The sequence below is a fragment of the Pavona decussata genome, unplaced genomic scaffold (genome assembly GCF_977016875.1).
Source record: "Pavona decussata unplaced genomic scaffold, jaPavDecu1.1 SCAFFOLD_83, whole genome shotgun sequence".
Taxonomy (NCBI): Eukaryota; Metazoa; Cnidaria; class Anthozoa; order Scleractinia; family Agariciidae; genus Pavona; species Pavona decussata.
Window position 1 is genome coordinate 2,338,604 of NW_028145501.1, and position 12,192 is coordinate 2,350,795.

Genomic DNA, 12,192 nt, shown 5'->3' on the forward strand with positions numbered 1-12,192 from the left:
GGATTAGAACTACGTTCTCCTACGTCAAATGCTATAAATTGATTTGTATAGGAAGGATGGCCATTCCGTGTTTTTGAATGGCCTTCGGTCCATCAGACTCCATTTTGTTTTTGTAAGGTATCCCCCCTCCCTTATGACCAACGTTTTTCCCCTCAAACCCAACCTCATGAAAATGAATGGTCCCCACTGAACAAGTTAAGAAGACACAGAGATACCTCGAGTTTGCTTTTACTTTATTCTTTTGCTGTTGCCTCTAGTAGGCACATGTGCTTCAGAATTTAGATACTTATCACATCATACTTGGACATACCACACCAACACTGATGTAGGACAATGGCTGTTGACTCCATAATGACAGTACATAGAGAATAAAAGATACTTCGAGTATGTTCATTGCGGTGTCTTTTAAACAAAAGAAATTTCAACCCTTTGGGCTTGAAAGGCTTCATCAGTGGTTCTTTACAAGACTTTATAGTTTAGCATTTAATCAATAAACATTCCGACACCTCCAGAGGCTAGAGGGGTAGAACGTATTTACATTCATAGCTCGGTATTGTAGGACAGCAAAGGACAGAATTTGAGTTGGTAATTTTAGTTTCCGTGACTCCAATCATATTGAAATGGAAATTTAGCTCATCCAAAAGATGACTTTGAAGATTTTCCAAAGTACGATCTATACTTAATATATTTTTTATGAAAGATTGAAAAACTGCAATCGGTTACATCTTTGTTCTTGTTAAAGACTGTTGTTCTTGTTGGTGGTGGTGGTGGTGTCAAAATATTTGGACAATTTGTTTAAATATTTTGACACAATGAACATACTCGGAGTATCTTTCATTCTCCATGTATTGAAATAGGACATTTTCACTATGGCGTCATTTTACTACAACTAGAAGAATTCATTTCGTTCTCCCTTTCAAATTCAAATTTTGTAATTCCAGTGGACAGCAAAGAACAATAGCTCTAATTAGCATGAGAAAACAAAAACCAGAAGGATTCTGGTAGTTGTAGTAAAATGACGCCATAGTGAAAATGTCCTATTACTCCATAATAATACCTGTGAATTATCAGTTGAATAAAACTGTCAATGTCAAAGGTAGCCTTTAAATGCTTCAACTAGACCCTAACAGGAGAGATCTTGGAACAGCAAGAAACTGCCGGCAGAATCTTTAAAAGCTTTTCTATCAGTAATAAGACATATTTTAACTGGCATCTGAAATGTTTCAACATAATCCAGATTTCGTAAAAATTTCAGTGTTCAAAGTTCTTTTTCCAGCATAGTGGAATCTCTAAATTAATTGTGAAAAAATAAAACTGTCCAAAAAATATGTTGTCTTGCATTTGAGAAGCATGGTTGCAGCTTTTCAGAAAGTTTTGCCAAGTTGCAAGAAAATGTGTCAAAAATAACATATCCTGAAGAGTTTTTCTGAAGTTTTGTTACAAATGAACAACGTTACATTCATTTGCCATTAATTTAATTTATTTCTAGCCATGATCACTTAGAGTTCACATTCAACGTCTTTTAAAGCAATTACGCTTTCAAAAACAAATTCTGAAATCTCTTTCATTTCTGCGATTTCCTATTTACAACAAGAATAAGACTCAATTCAATATGTCTGAATTTTTATATTACTTTTGATGGAAATTCATTCCATTTTTAACTTTCACATCTGCAGCACAACACCAGTGTAAACCTCTTTGGAGTAACAGGTTGTTCACCATTAACTGAGTAATTCAGAAAATTTTTATTGGAATGTAAACACGGGGGACTTGGATTACCAAAATGGAAAATTTTCAGGATGAACAGTATTTTTTTGCTGTTGAATGAAACATCCAAATGAAAATTTTGCTCACCATTTGCTAACATTTACCTTTAGCCCATTTCCGAGTTGCTGTGAACCTCATTCTGAATGCGAGGCTGAGTGAAAAGCTTTTCAGTTAGCAGTTAGCCTCGCTTTCATAATGAGGTTCATAGCAACTCGAAAGTGGCCTATTAAAGCCCTTCTGCTTATTTTGACTCATGTATTGCCATTTCATCTGATTCCAGACAATCAGATCCAAACTGATATAGTAGTATTTTCAGCTTTGGATTGTCTTGGTTTCTCAGGGTAAATGGTAAACTACCCAAATCTTTTGTATGCAATAGATCGGTGTCCATTTTCCTGTTCTAAACTTTCAACCTACCAAGTATAATCATATATTTTTTTTCAATTTATCTATACAAGATTGCTTTTTCCCTTCATTTTAATGTGAAGGGATTCCTTTGTCATGAACGTAGGTTAGTGAAGAAAGCCTGCAAACAAAAAACAAAAAAACTTCATTGTAAAATTTAGCAAAGGAGCATAATAGCGAACCACTTAGTTGGGGTCACTTTAGTTCGAAAGCCATTTCTACAGGAAAAGGATGACAACGTAACTTTCAACAAGAGTGTAACAAAAGATACTTAAATAATAACAACATACTTTATTGAGCACACACTCTGGCTGGTTTAAAGGGGAAGTATCACGAAAATTTGATGTCATTTCAAAACCCAAAAATGTTTGTCTGACAACAGAAACAAAAAAATAATAATAATAATAATAATAATAATAATAATAATAATAATAATAATAATAATAATAATAATAATAATAATTGTCTAGTTTTGTCGTAAATTATCACTCCAGTCCAATAAAACTGTCGATTAGTACCTCTTGCCAGAAACTTGAAACTTGAAAAATGTAAGGCTAATGTTTTTCAAGTTTTGTATTTCTTTTCCAAAGTACGCTAGAACAGATCACAAGTTGTTCCTGTCAAGAATCGAGTTGATTTCTCTCCTCTCTTTGTTCTAGAATTATCTTGTAGCAAAGTGAAGGTCTTATTTCACCATTTTTAACAAAAGATACCAAAAACCCCATGATACTTCCCCTTTAAATAATAATAGTATACTTTATTGAGCACATACCCTGACTGATTAAATAATAATAGTGTTCTTAATTTCTCTACCGCCATTTCTACAAGTAAACTTTACTCGTAGAAATGGCGCTAGAGAAATAAAGAGCATTATTATTATTATTATTATTATTATTATCATTCAACCAGCTAGAGTATGTGCTCAATAAAGATTTAAAAGGAATGACTAGTTAGAAAAGTCTGGACTCTTAAGTATGCAGTAGTTCTAATATGATTTGGTAAATTATTCCATAGTATCGGTGCAATTACTAAGAAAACGCGCTTTCCGTACGTTTTGAGATCGTGCTTGGGGACTACTAATGGTTCTTTATTGACAGAGCGAAGTTTTCTGCTGGGAATATGTTTAACTAACATGTCCATTAAATATTTAGGTCCTATAGAAAGCTTTACATTGCGACTACTGTTGCCAGGGTCACTTAAACAAAATTGGCCAAACAGATTGCAGGACAAGAACAATGAATTTTAACCAAAGCCGATTGAACCAGACACGAGTGGACGGAAAACAACAGTTAAAACCCCAAATTTTGGAATTATTCACTGTAAGCGTCATACTGTGATCTGATTGGTCTGTTTTAAGTGACCCCGGTATTAGTAGTCGCACTGTAAAATTCAATTCTTGATTTAACAGGGAAGCAAAGTAATTCTTTCAATATCGCTCTAATGTGTTTGTACTCCTTCAGTAGAATCCACGAGAAGATGTGCTGCAGCGTTTTGTACATGTTGGAGCTTTAGCAGCAAATATTGTGGTAGACCAGACAGTAAAAAATTATAGTAATCAACTCGAGAAGTAACAAAGGCGTGTGTTAGTATTTCAAAGTTTTTGCGTGGAAAGAACTTTCTAATACTAGATTACGTACATGATAGAAAGCTGTTTTGCAGGGTGAAGTCACTTGCTTGTTCATAGAGAGAATATTATTAAACCATACACCAATGTTCTTGGCTGGCTAGGCCGCAATGATCAACTCACCGCTTACAAGTTGGTTAAAGGGTCGGTGTGTCAAGTTACTATTACCGAAACAATAAATTTTCGAAGGAGTATTTTACAAAGGATAGACAAGAAAATTAATTTGTTTTTCTAGAACCAAAGAAACACTCATACCAAATTGGAAGAACTGAAGATACATCGTGGAATACTCACGCACAACTTGTATTCATGTCATTTTGCCAAACCTCTCCTCAAGTTGACAGTTGTGTTTCTATTTAAACCCTTCCCTCCCAAGTTTTTTTGGCCCAATTTTCCAAAAACGACAAAAAAACAAAATGCAAGATAGTGTGTAATAAACCGTTGAAAACGTCTAGAGGAGTGTAATTCATTTCTGATATCAAGATAACTGAAGGAAGTCAGGTCTTTGATAGAAATGGTTTTAAAACATCAAAATTAGAAACTATAAAATTTTATTAATGGACACCTCTAACTATTGACCTACCAAACAAATATATATCTAAGTCTGTAAATGTATTAAATTTAAAAAACCCCAAAAATCATAGGGTGATAAACCAAGTCATAAATGCCAAGGGGTAACAGTTTTTTCCTTAGAATGCAAAGATCTTTCCAAGACTGGTTTGTTGAGAGAATTTCATTTCAATTTCCCTAATCTTGACAAAGTTATGAACTGGGGACCCGCTGCAGAGGGTCTCCGGAACGAAATGGTTAACACTCAGATTACAAGCGGATTTCTCTTGTGTGATTGATGACAGGACAGCCCAGATTAACTATCACGCACTGAATCAAGATCAAATAATCTACTAATTGATTTAGCAGAAATGGTGATAACCCTGGCCAGTAACATTCCACTGAGGTGAAAAGTTCCACTTCATTACATTATTCTACAGAGTCAAACAACCTTCCATAGCTAAATCGAACATTCTTACCTTCACATAGCTCTTGAACGTTTTCAAGTCAGCATGCTGTAATGCATTTGTGTATTCCTGAGGGAAAAAGAGCAATATGAAGATGAAAAGTTATGATGAGTGAAAAGTTATCAAAGGCAGATTGAGCAAGAAATATCACTTACTTGATACACAGCACCAAAGCAGCAGCAACTTTAATTTTAATTTTAATGGACAGCACACTAACCATTTTATCCACCAACTCAAAAAGGTAGAACCCTCTTTTCCAGCGTAATAAACATCACCACCGGAAAGTAATGCCAAGTAGCTTTCATTTGAATGGTCACACTTTAGGATTTCATCCAGAACCAAAAGTAAGAACTATGTTGTACATCTTAGAATACCGTAGAAAAGTACTGCTCGATCTCCACTTTAACATTTCATTCACAGACCCGAAAGTTAGAGCCACCAAGAACCGCTGAATGGCCTCACTTTTTTATGGACAGTACACTTAGACTTCATTTACAGACTCAAAATCAGAATCACTTCATTTACATAACATGAAATATCATTCAGGGAACAAGAGAAACAATGTTTGTGGTTTACCTGAATAAGTTGTGGAGCCAGGTGTAGTGTTGGCAGATACTTGGTCTGAAGGAAGTCTATAAGTTCAACTCCCTGTAAACAAGATCATTGAGATCCAACATTGTTTACAATTTGCAAGGATACGGGGGTTAGTTTCTACAGAAATTGTGGTGCTGCGTCAGTGGGAAGTGTTTGGTTTGTCAACAGAGTTGATAAAGTAATTTAGCCACCACAGAGAGATTTGAGTGCCAATGTTTCAATCATTAGCCCTTCATCAGAGCACATCCTTAACAAATCCTTGCTTTGCGGAATATGGAAAAATATAAATACCCCTCCTTAGTGAAAAGAAGTTAGAAATAAAACACGATATAATTAATGAATTAATTATTGGTTGAATGAATGAATAAACGAACGAACGACCGAACGAACGAACGAACGAACGAACGAACGAACGAACGAACGAACGAACGAACGAACGAACGAACGAACGAACGAACGAACGAACGAACGAACGAACGATGGATGGATGGATGGATGGAACGAATGAACGAACGAACGAACGAACGAACGAATAAGTAACTGATATAAGGGAATGCTTAATTCACCCCTCATTTTCTACCACTGGCAATAAGCTGTCCAAAATTCTAGTTAGAGGCCCACGGCTTGGTAACTTACCAAGCCTGATAAATATATTTTTTGTTCATATTTCTCTGTTATTGATTGGTGGTGATTCTTGGTGTAACTTGTCCAATGTATTTCATATAGCTTTAAAGATTCATAAATTCAGCGTGCAAAATAACATAAGAAGAACGTTATGCACCAACCTTTGGGCCTGGTAAATTACCAAGCCCTTTGAGAAACAAACCCCAATACAAGATTTGACAAAGGTGCCAAGGATGACTTTTGAGGAAAACAGTATACATGTATTTTGAGTTGTCATTATACCTGTTTTTGGAGAATCATTTTCTGCGTCGATGCAATCTCCTGTAATGCCTGTTCAAATAACAAAAAACACAAATTGTGTATGAGAAACATTCCACCTGTCTTCATCCCGCTACTGAGCACGAAGAATAAGTCACAAAAGCGGACCCTTGCTGGACACTGCCTTCGTCATACAGGGCTACCTGCCAGCAATGTCATTGTATAGAAGCCGTTTCGTGGTAGGCGTAACCATGGTCAACCCACCAAGACCATGTTTAGGATCCTGATCAAGGACGGAAGAGCATTTTTATGAAAGGGATTCCATCTTTAAATAAATAAAGATGATGATGATGAAGAGTTAGTCTTTGAACACGTACAAGAATGTGTTCTGTGGCATGCAAACATTAGGCCCGACTCAAGTCCATACCATTATATCTTTGTTTACAGATGATGATGATGATGATGATGATGATGATGATTATGATGATGATGATGATGATGATGTCTTCAATGCCACATCCCTTTGTACTTGCACTACAGCTACAAGTTTGTCTATGCAATTTATCCATTCCCCTTCTGGACACCCTTCAAACACAACAGAAGTTTACAAACAAACTGGCGTATTTTTATTTATACATACCAAAACAGTCTGAGCATCATTCATATCAAAAGTTGACTTCATTGGAGCCATGAATGTCGCAGGAACAACACTCTCGTAAATGAACTCCCCAAAGCCATTCAATCCATTGTTTCCTCCTATCCAAACAAAATAAAAATAAGTTCACGAGGGTCAACTTGTATTGCTTCTTATTCATTTTGAAAACGCTGCGGAATGTTTTACTTTGAAAAAAAATATTGTTTTTGAGTTTTGAAGCAAGCACAGTCTGAACTGCAAATTGGAAGATGAAGTGGGAATATACAGTTGCATAAAAATTGCATCAAACTTTTTCGTGCAAAAACCAAATGCACAAATTCATGTCTTGAGGTATCTACTTCACTTTGTCTAGCTCTCTCTAAAACAACCCAGCCAAACCAATGATGAACCAAAACCACCATCCAAAGGGGAATCGTAATAGCAACATGAACCCCAATATCAACATGAATGCTGTTTTTGTTTTTTTCCAAGTATGCCTGTGTCATTTACTGATTAATACACCATTCTCCTTAATCCACCAGGCTTAAGATATTCCATCACATTATTTCCATTGCACATATGCCACACATTGACATTCCAATCCTAGCAGTATGCAGGATGTTTGTCCCATGAACCTAGTTTAATGGCCTTAGCTCCCACGAGTCTCCTGTAGCTCAGTGGTAGAGCATCCGAGCTAGTAATCGGAAGGTCTTAGGTTCGACTCCTGACGGGAACACTCGGATTTTTTTCTGAGTATGCCTGTGTCATTTACTGATTAATTACATCATTTTGCTCTTCATATGTTTGTTATGGTTCTTGTAAGTTGTAGAATTACAGAGGAAAATTGAAAGCTGTTCTTCTGTTTGATAGCAACCTTCCTCGTCTCAATTATTGTTATGCTTTGTTTTTGTTCTTAATTGGTGTTCCTTGTATAGTACATGTATGCTGTATTGTTATTAGTTTATTCTGTTCATTATGTATATTGTTGTGTTACTAAGATTGTGTAAAAAAAACTTACCCCAGAGTTCAACCAGCTTGCGGAGGATGTTAAAAGAAATTTTCTGAGCCTGAAACAAAGATAGCAAGCAAAACCAATTAGAAGCTCTTTCTTGCAGATAAATTATGTTTTGAAAAAGCTGTAACTCTACCACCTTGTTTTTTGTCATTAGACAGACATATCACAATGGAAGCAATCGCTTTTGGCATTATAAATGAATTTCACAATCCCTACGGGTTATTGTTAGGGACTCACAAATTTAAGATTAGTTGGCAAATTGTAGATTTTCGTGAAATACCATTGCCCTAGACTAGCCTCTATAATAAACAGCCTTTACCAAATAATAATAAAATATTATTTATAAGAATTAATAAAGCATTACCACTGGATCTCGAAATTCAACTGCTCCTTGGATCAGGGTCATCAATACTTGATGTAAATCCTGGGGACCTACGGCAAGATGAATACATCAATAATAATTATTATTTAAATGTTTTCGACATTGAAGAATAGCACTAATTAAAATTGTCTTACATAAGCTTTCTTAAATGTAAATATTTGAAACGTATTTAAAATATTTCTATTTATTTATTCATTTGTTACGGGTATATTATGAACTCACAATATGACCAGCTCCCAGTTGGCTTGATAGCTCAGTTTGTAGAGCACTGCACCGGCATCGCAGAGGTCATGGGTCTGAATCCCGTTCAAGCCTGAATTTTTTCAGGCTTTCTTTTTGCAACTGCTTAAGTTGCGTTGTAACTGCGAGGATCTTTCTTCTACTTGATAAGCTTTCTTATGGCGCAAAGATTGGTTATCATGTAAGGTACTTGGTTGCTTATTTAATTTTGAGCAAAATGCTAAATTACAGTGGCTGCCACTGCGCTTTTTACACGTTTTAATCAGAACAACAACAAAAAAAATAATTAAAATTAAAGTAACAACTCAAAGATATTTAGAGAAAATATCCAAACAAAACTCTTAAACCAACTGCTAGAATTCGAAAATACTGTAAACAACTGTTTAACCTATTACAAGAATTAAAAAATATCGTGTTAAAAACGTTTAACCAATTGCAAAAGTTACAAAACATCCTGAAAGACAGTTCAACTGTTTGGAAGAATTAGAAAGTACCGCAAAACTTCTTCAACTTATTGCAAGAATTAGGAAATACCATAACAAAATTGTTCAACCTTCTGGAAGAATAAAAAAAAAACATAAAAAATTAACGGTTTGAGAAACTATATCAAACAACTCGTTAGAGGGTTTCATCGGAATTGCAAACACTTCGAAGTTGCACCTTCGGGTGCACCTTGTTTTTTCAATAAACTACTTTGCAGTGTTTGGAAATCGGATGACATATTCTTCCTCGTCTTTGGTATATTACATGAAAAAATTGTTGAATTTTATCCTAATCACAACCCTTGACCTAGCGTTAAATGCAAGGATTGAATCTTTCTAGATTACTAGCTTCAGACAAAGTACTCACTTTGAGAGGTTAGAACTACAGTGACATCGTTTGTTACTACTGCAGCAACAAACAGGAAGTAACTACGCCTCAAAGTTTCCTTCTCTCTGGCAGCCTGCAAAATGAAACAGTTATAACAGCCAGTTGTAGTAAATGTTTCGCACAATAACAAAGTTTCCACTATAAACACGTATAAATGTTCCCACTTAATAAAATTATCATAGATCCACTGTGCAGCTATAGCTACTTCTATTCCTGTAGTTCGCAGATGTTTCCATTCTACATAGGAACTGGGGGCATTGGACCTCGACAAATTTTGCCTCAAACGATTGGAATAAATTAGACCTTTCAATCAGACAAAACACATCATTAGCTAGTTTTAAAAGAGTGTTAAGAAATGTAAATAGTCTTTAGTCTAATTTTTATACATTCATATATTAGTCTTTATTTTTCTTTTTTTTTTTTTTGTTCTTTTTAATTTTCGAGGACTCTTTTGTAAATCACTTATTAGTGACACAGATTTCCTCAATAAAGATTATTATTATTATTATTATTATTATTATTATTACTATTATTATTAGTTTTATTATTATTATTATTATTATTATTATTATTATTATTATTATTATTATTATTATTATTATTACATACATGTGCACCACTAATGTATACTTCTAGCATAGACATTTCCCTAAAGCAGACACCTCGCTAAGGTACATGTACTTCTTAGAAGGACTCGTAGGAATGGTCCCCGTCATATCATGCCTCTTGCAAGAACGGACGCCTCTCTGCAACTAGTCACTTCTCTAAGAAACACACTTTTGCATAAAGGACACCTCTTTAAGCCAACCAATTCTGTCACTACATGGATAGTTCCACATTGTATAAGTGTGAACGAACTGGAATAATCACAAAGTAAGTGCAAGTAACCTCAACATATACAACTGTATATTTTCAAGTGAACATTTACGTTGGCATTGCCATCGTGGTTGTTTAAAGCCCATAACGCCTGCCACACACTTGAGGAAAGAGCTGAGCAAACTGCCTTGCGAGGCAATCAGCTCAGCTGTTTCCTCAAGTGTGCAGTTGAGTTTTCGTGAGAATTTCACCTTGCAAGGTGAAATCTTAAAAATCAAACACGACAGATATTTTCCCCGCTGCCTTGCAAGGCGAAAAACTCACAAAAACAGCTGAGCTATTAAATCGCCTCGCGAGGCAGTTTGCTCAGCTCTTTCCTCAAGTGTGTGGCAGGCTTAAAAAGTCAGTTGACAGAGACCACTCTAAGACAAGTTCTGTACGACACACACGACTTTACAACACACACCTCAAATAGACAAGTGAAATTGGTATAGCTGCACTTAACGCCTTTAGTTTATCCCATCTAAGAAAGCCACCTGCCTAAGGTAGACAGTCAGAACTGGCTCAAAACACGTACCCCCTTGCAAGGTTTGTTTCTTTACCTGTTCATCCTTTGCATCTGCTGGTTTACCAAGAACAGTGAAGATACGATTAACAATGGCCATGAAGACTTCTCTCAAGAAGGGACCAATTTGATGCTAAAATAGGAAAAGCAATGTGACACTCTTAGGTTACCAACCATCAGATAATAAGAACATTTACCCCTTACCCTTACTTGACACATCACTGAACAAACGTGCAAACGTAGCATCCCTCCACTCTCACTCACCCTTCCTCCGCTTATCTCAGTGACTCCCATCCTATCCCTCCACTATCAGTTACTTTCACGGTATCTTTTACCTTCAGTCACCCTTACCCTACCCCTCTAACTTCAGTCATCCTCACCTTAACCACCCCCTCAGTCACCCTTACTTACAAATTCACCCTCAATCATCCTCACCCAACTCCTCCAGCCTCAGCCAGCCTCATCGTACCCTTCCGTCCCTGGTCACCCCACCTTTCCCCTCCACTCTCAGATAGCCTTACCCTACCCCTCCTCCCTGGGTCTTCCGCATTCTATCCCTCTAATCTCATTCACACTCCCAACCCCTCCTTTTCAGTCACCCCCAAACGGCCACCAATCCGTCAGTTACCCTTCTTTACTTGCTCACCCTCAGTGACTCTCACGCTACCCCTGCACTCTCAGTCACCCTCACCCTACCCCTCCACCCTCAGTCACTGTCACCCTAACCTTGCCATTCAAACTGCTTGGCTTGGCTTGACAGGTCGTGTGTTCGCTTCACGCCAAGGTCAGAGATTTTTTTTTTGCTTCGTGCAATCTCCCACTTCCTTACTAGGGCTAATGCCCAGTGGGAACTTCATGGGTTCACTTAGCACTTTAACATACACTGTAGAGTTAATTCTCTGATCCATCATTTGTGTCGTTAGTGCTAGCAGCACAACATTCATTTGTTGGCTAGACAGATAGAAAGTTTCAGAAAATTGCACAAGAACGCCTACCTTAAATCTTGTGATGATTTGATTAATAAGTGGAATAAATTCTTGAATATCTCTTGCCTGTGGGAAGAAAAGAGATGCAGCTTTTAAAACTTCTCTCCAAGTACAAGCCCTTCCAAAATTGTCACCCCTCAAAAAATAGATAAGCCCTCTAAAATAAATGTAAGACACAATCTCATAAAAAGTCTCGCAAATATAAGGAGAGTTAACAGTTATATGAAAGGTTTTCACATGTTCTAAGAGCAACTATTTCATGAATTATAAATACAGTTAATTAACAGTTATTCCACGGGCATGCGCTGGATATGAAATGATAGCCAATGACGATACATAGCACCAAGTTGTCTATATAATCATCCCACATCCAACAAGCGCAAGTGGAATAATTAC

The 12,192-nt window shown here is 36.4% G+C and overlaps 1 protein-coding gene across 1 annotated transcript in view; it reads right to left on the reverse strand.

Moving 5' to 3' along the window:
* Positions 1-2,025: 2,025 nt before the first annotated feature.
* Positions 2,026-12,192, reverse strand: part of LOC146475822 (exportin-T-like) — a 38,059-nt gene continuing 27,892 nt past the window's right edge. Inside the window, exons 29-38 of the mRNA XM_085115535.1 lie at positions 11,806-11,862; positions 10,848-10,943; positions 9,409-9,502; positions 8,302-8,369; positions 7,941-7,989; positions 6,929-7,044; positions 6,313-6,360; positions 5,389-5,460; positions 4,825-4,881; positions 2,026-2,293 (exon numbers count right to left, since the gene is read on the reverse strand). Of these exons, the coding sequence (XP_084971661.1) occupies positions 2,267-2,293; positions 4,825-4,881; positions 5,389-5,460; positions 6,313-6,360; positions 6,929-7,044; positions 7,941-7,989; positions 8,302-8,369; positions 9,409-9,502; positions 10,848-10,943; positions 11,806-11,862 (684 nt within the window). The 3' untranslated portion in view covers positions 2,026-2,266. The remainder of the gene's footprint in view (positions 2,294-4,824; positions 4,882-5,388; positions 5,461-6,312; positions 6,361-6,928; positions 7,045-7,940; positions 7,990-8,301; positions 8,370-9,408; positions 9,503-10,847; positions 10,944-11,805; positions 11,863-12,192) is intronic.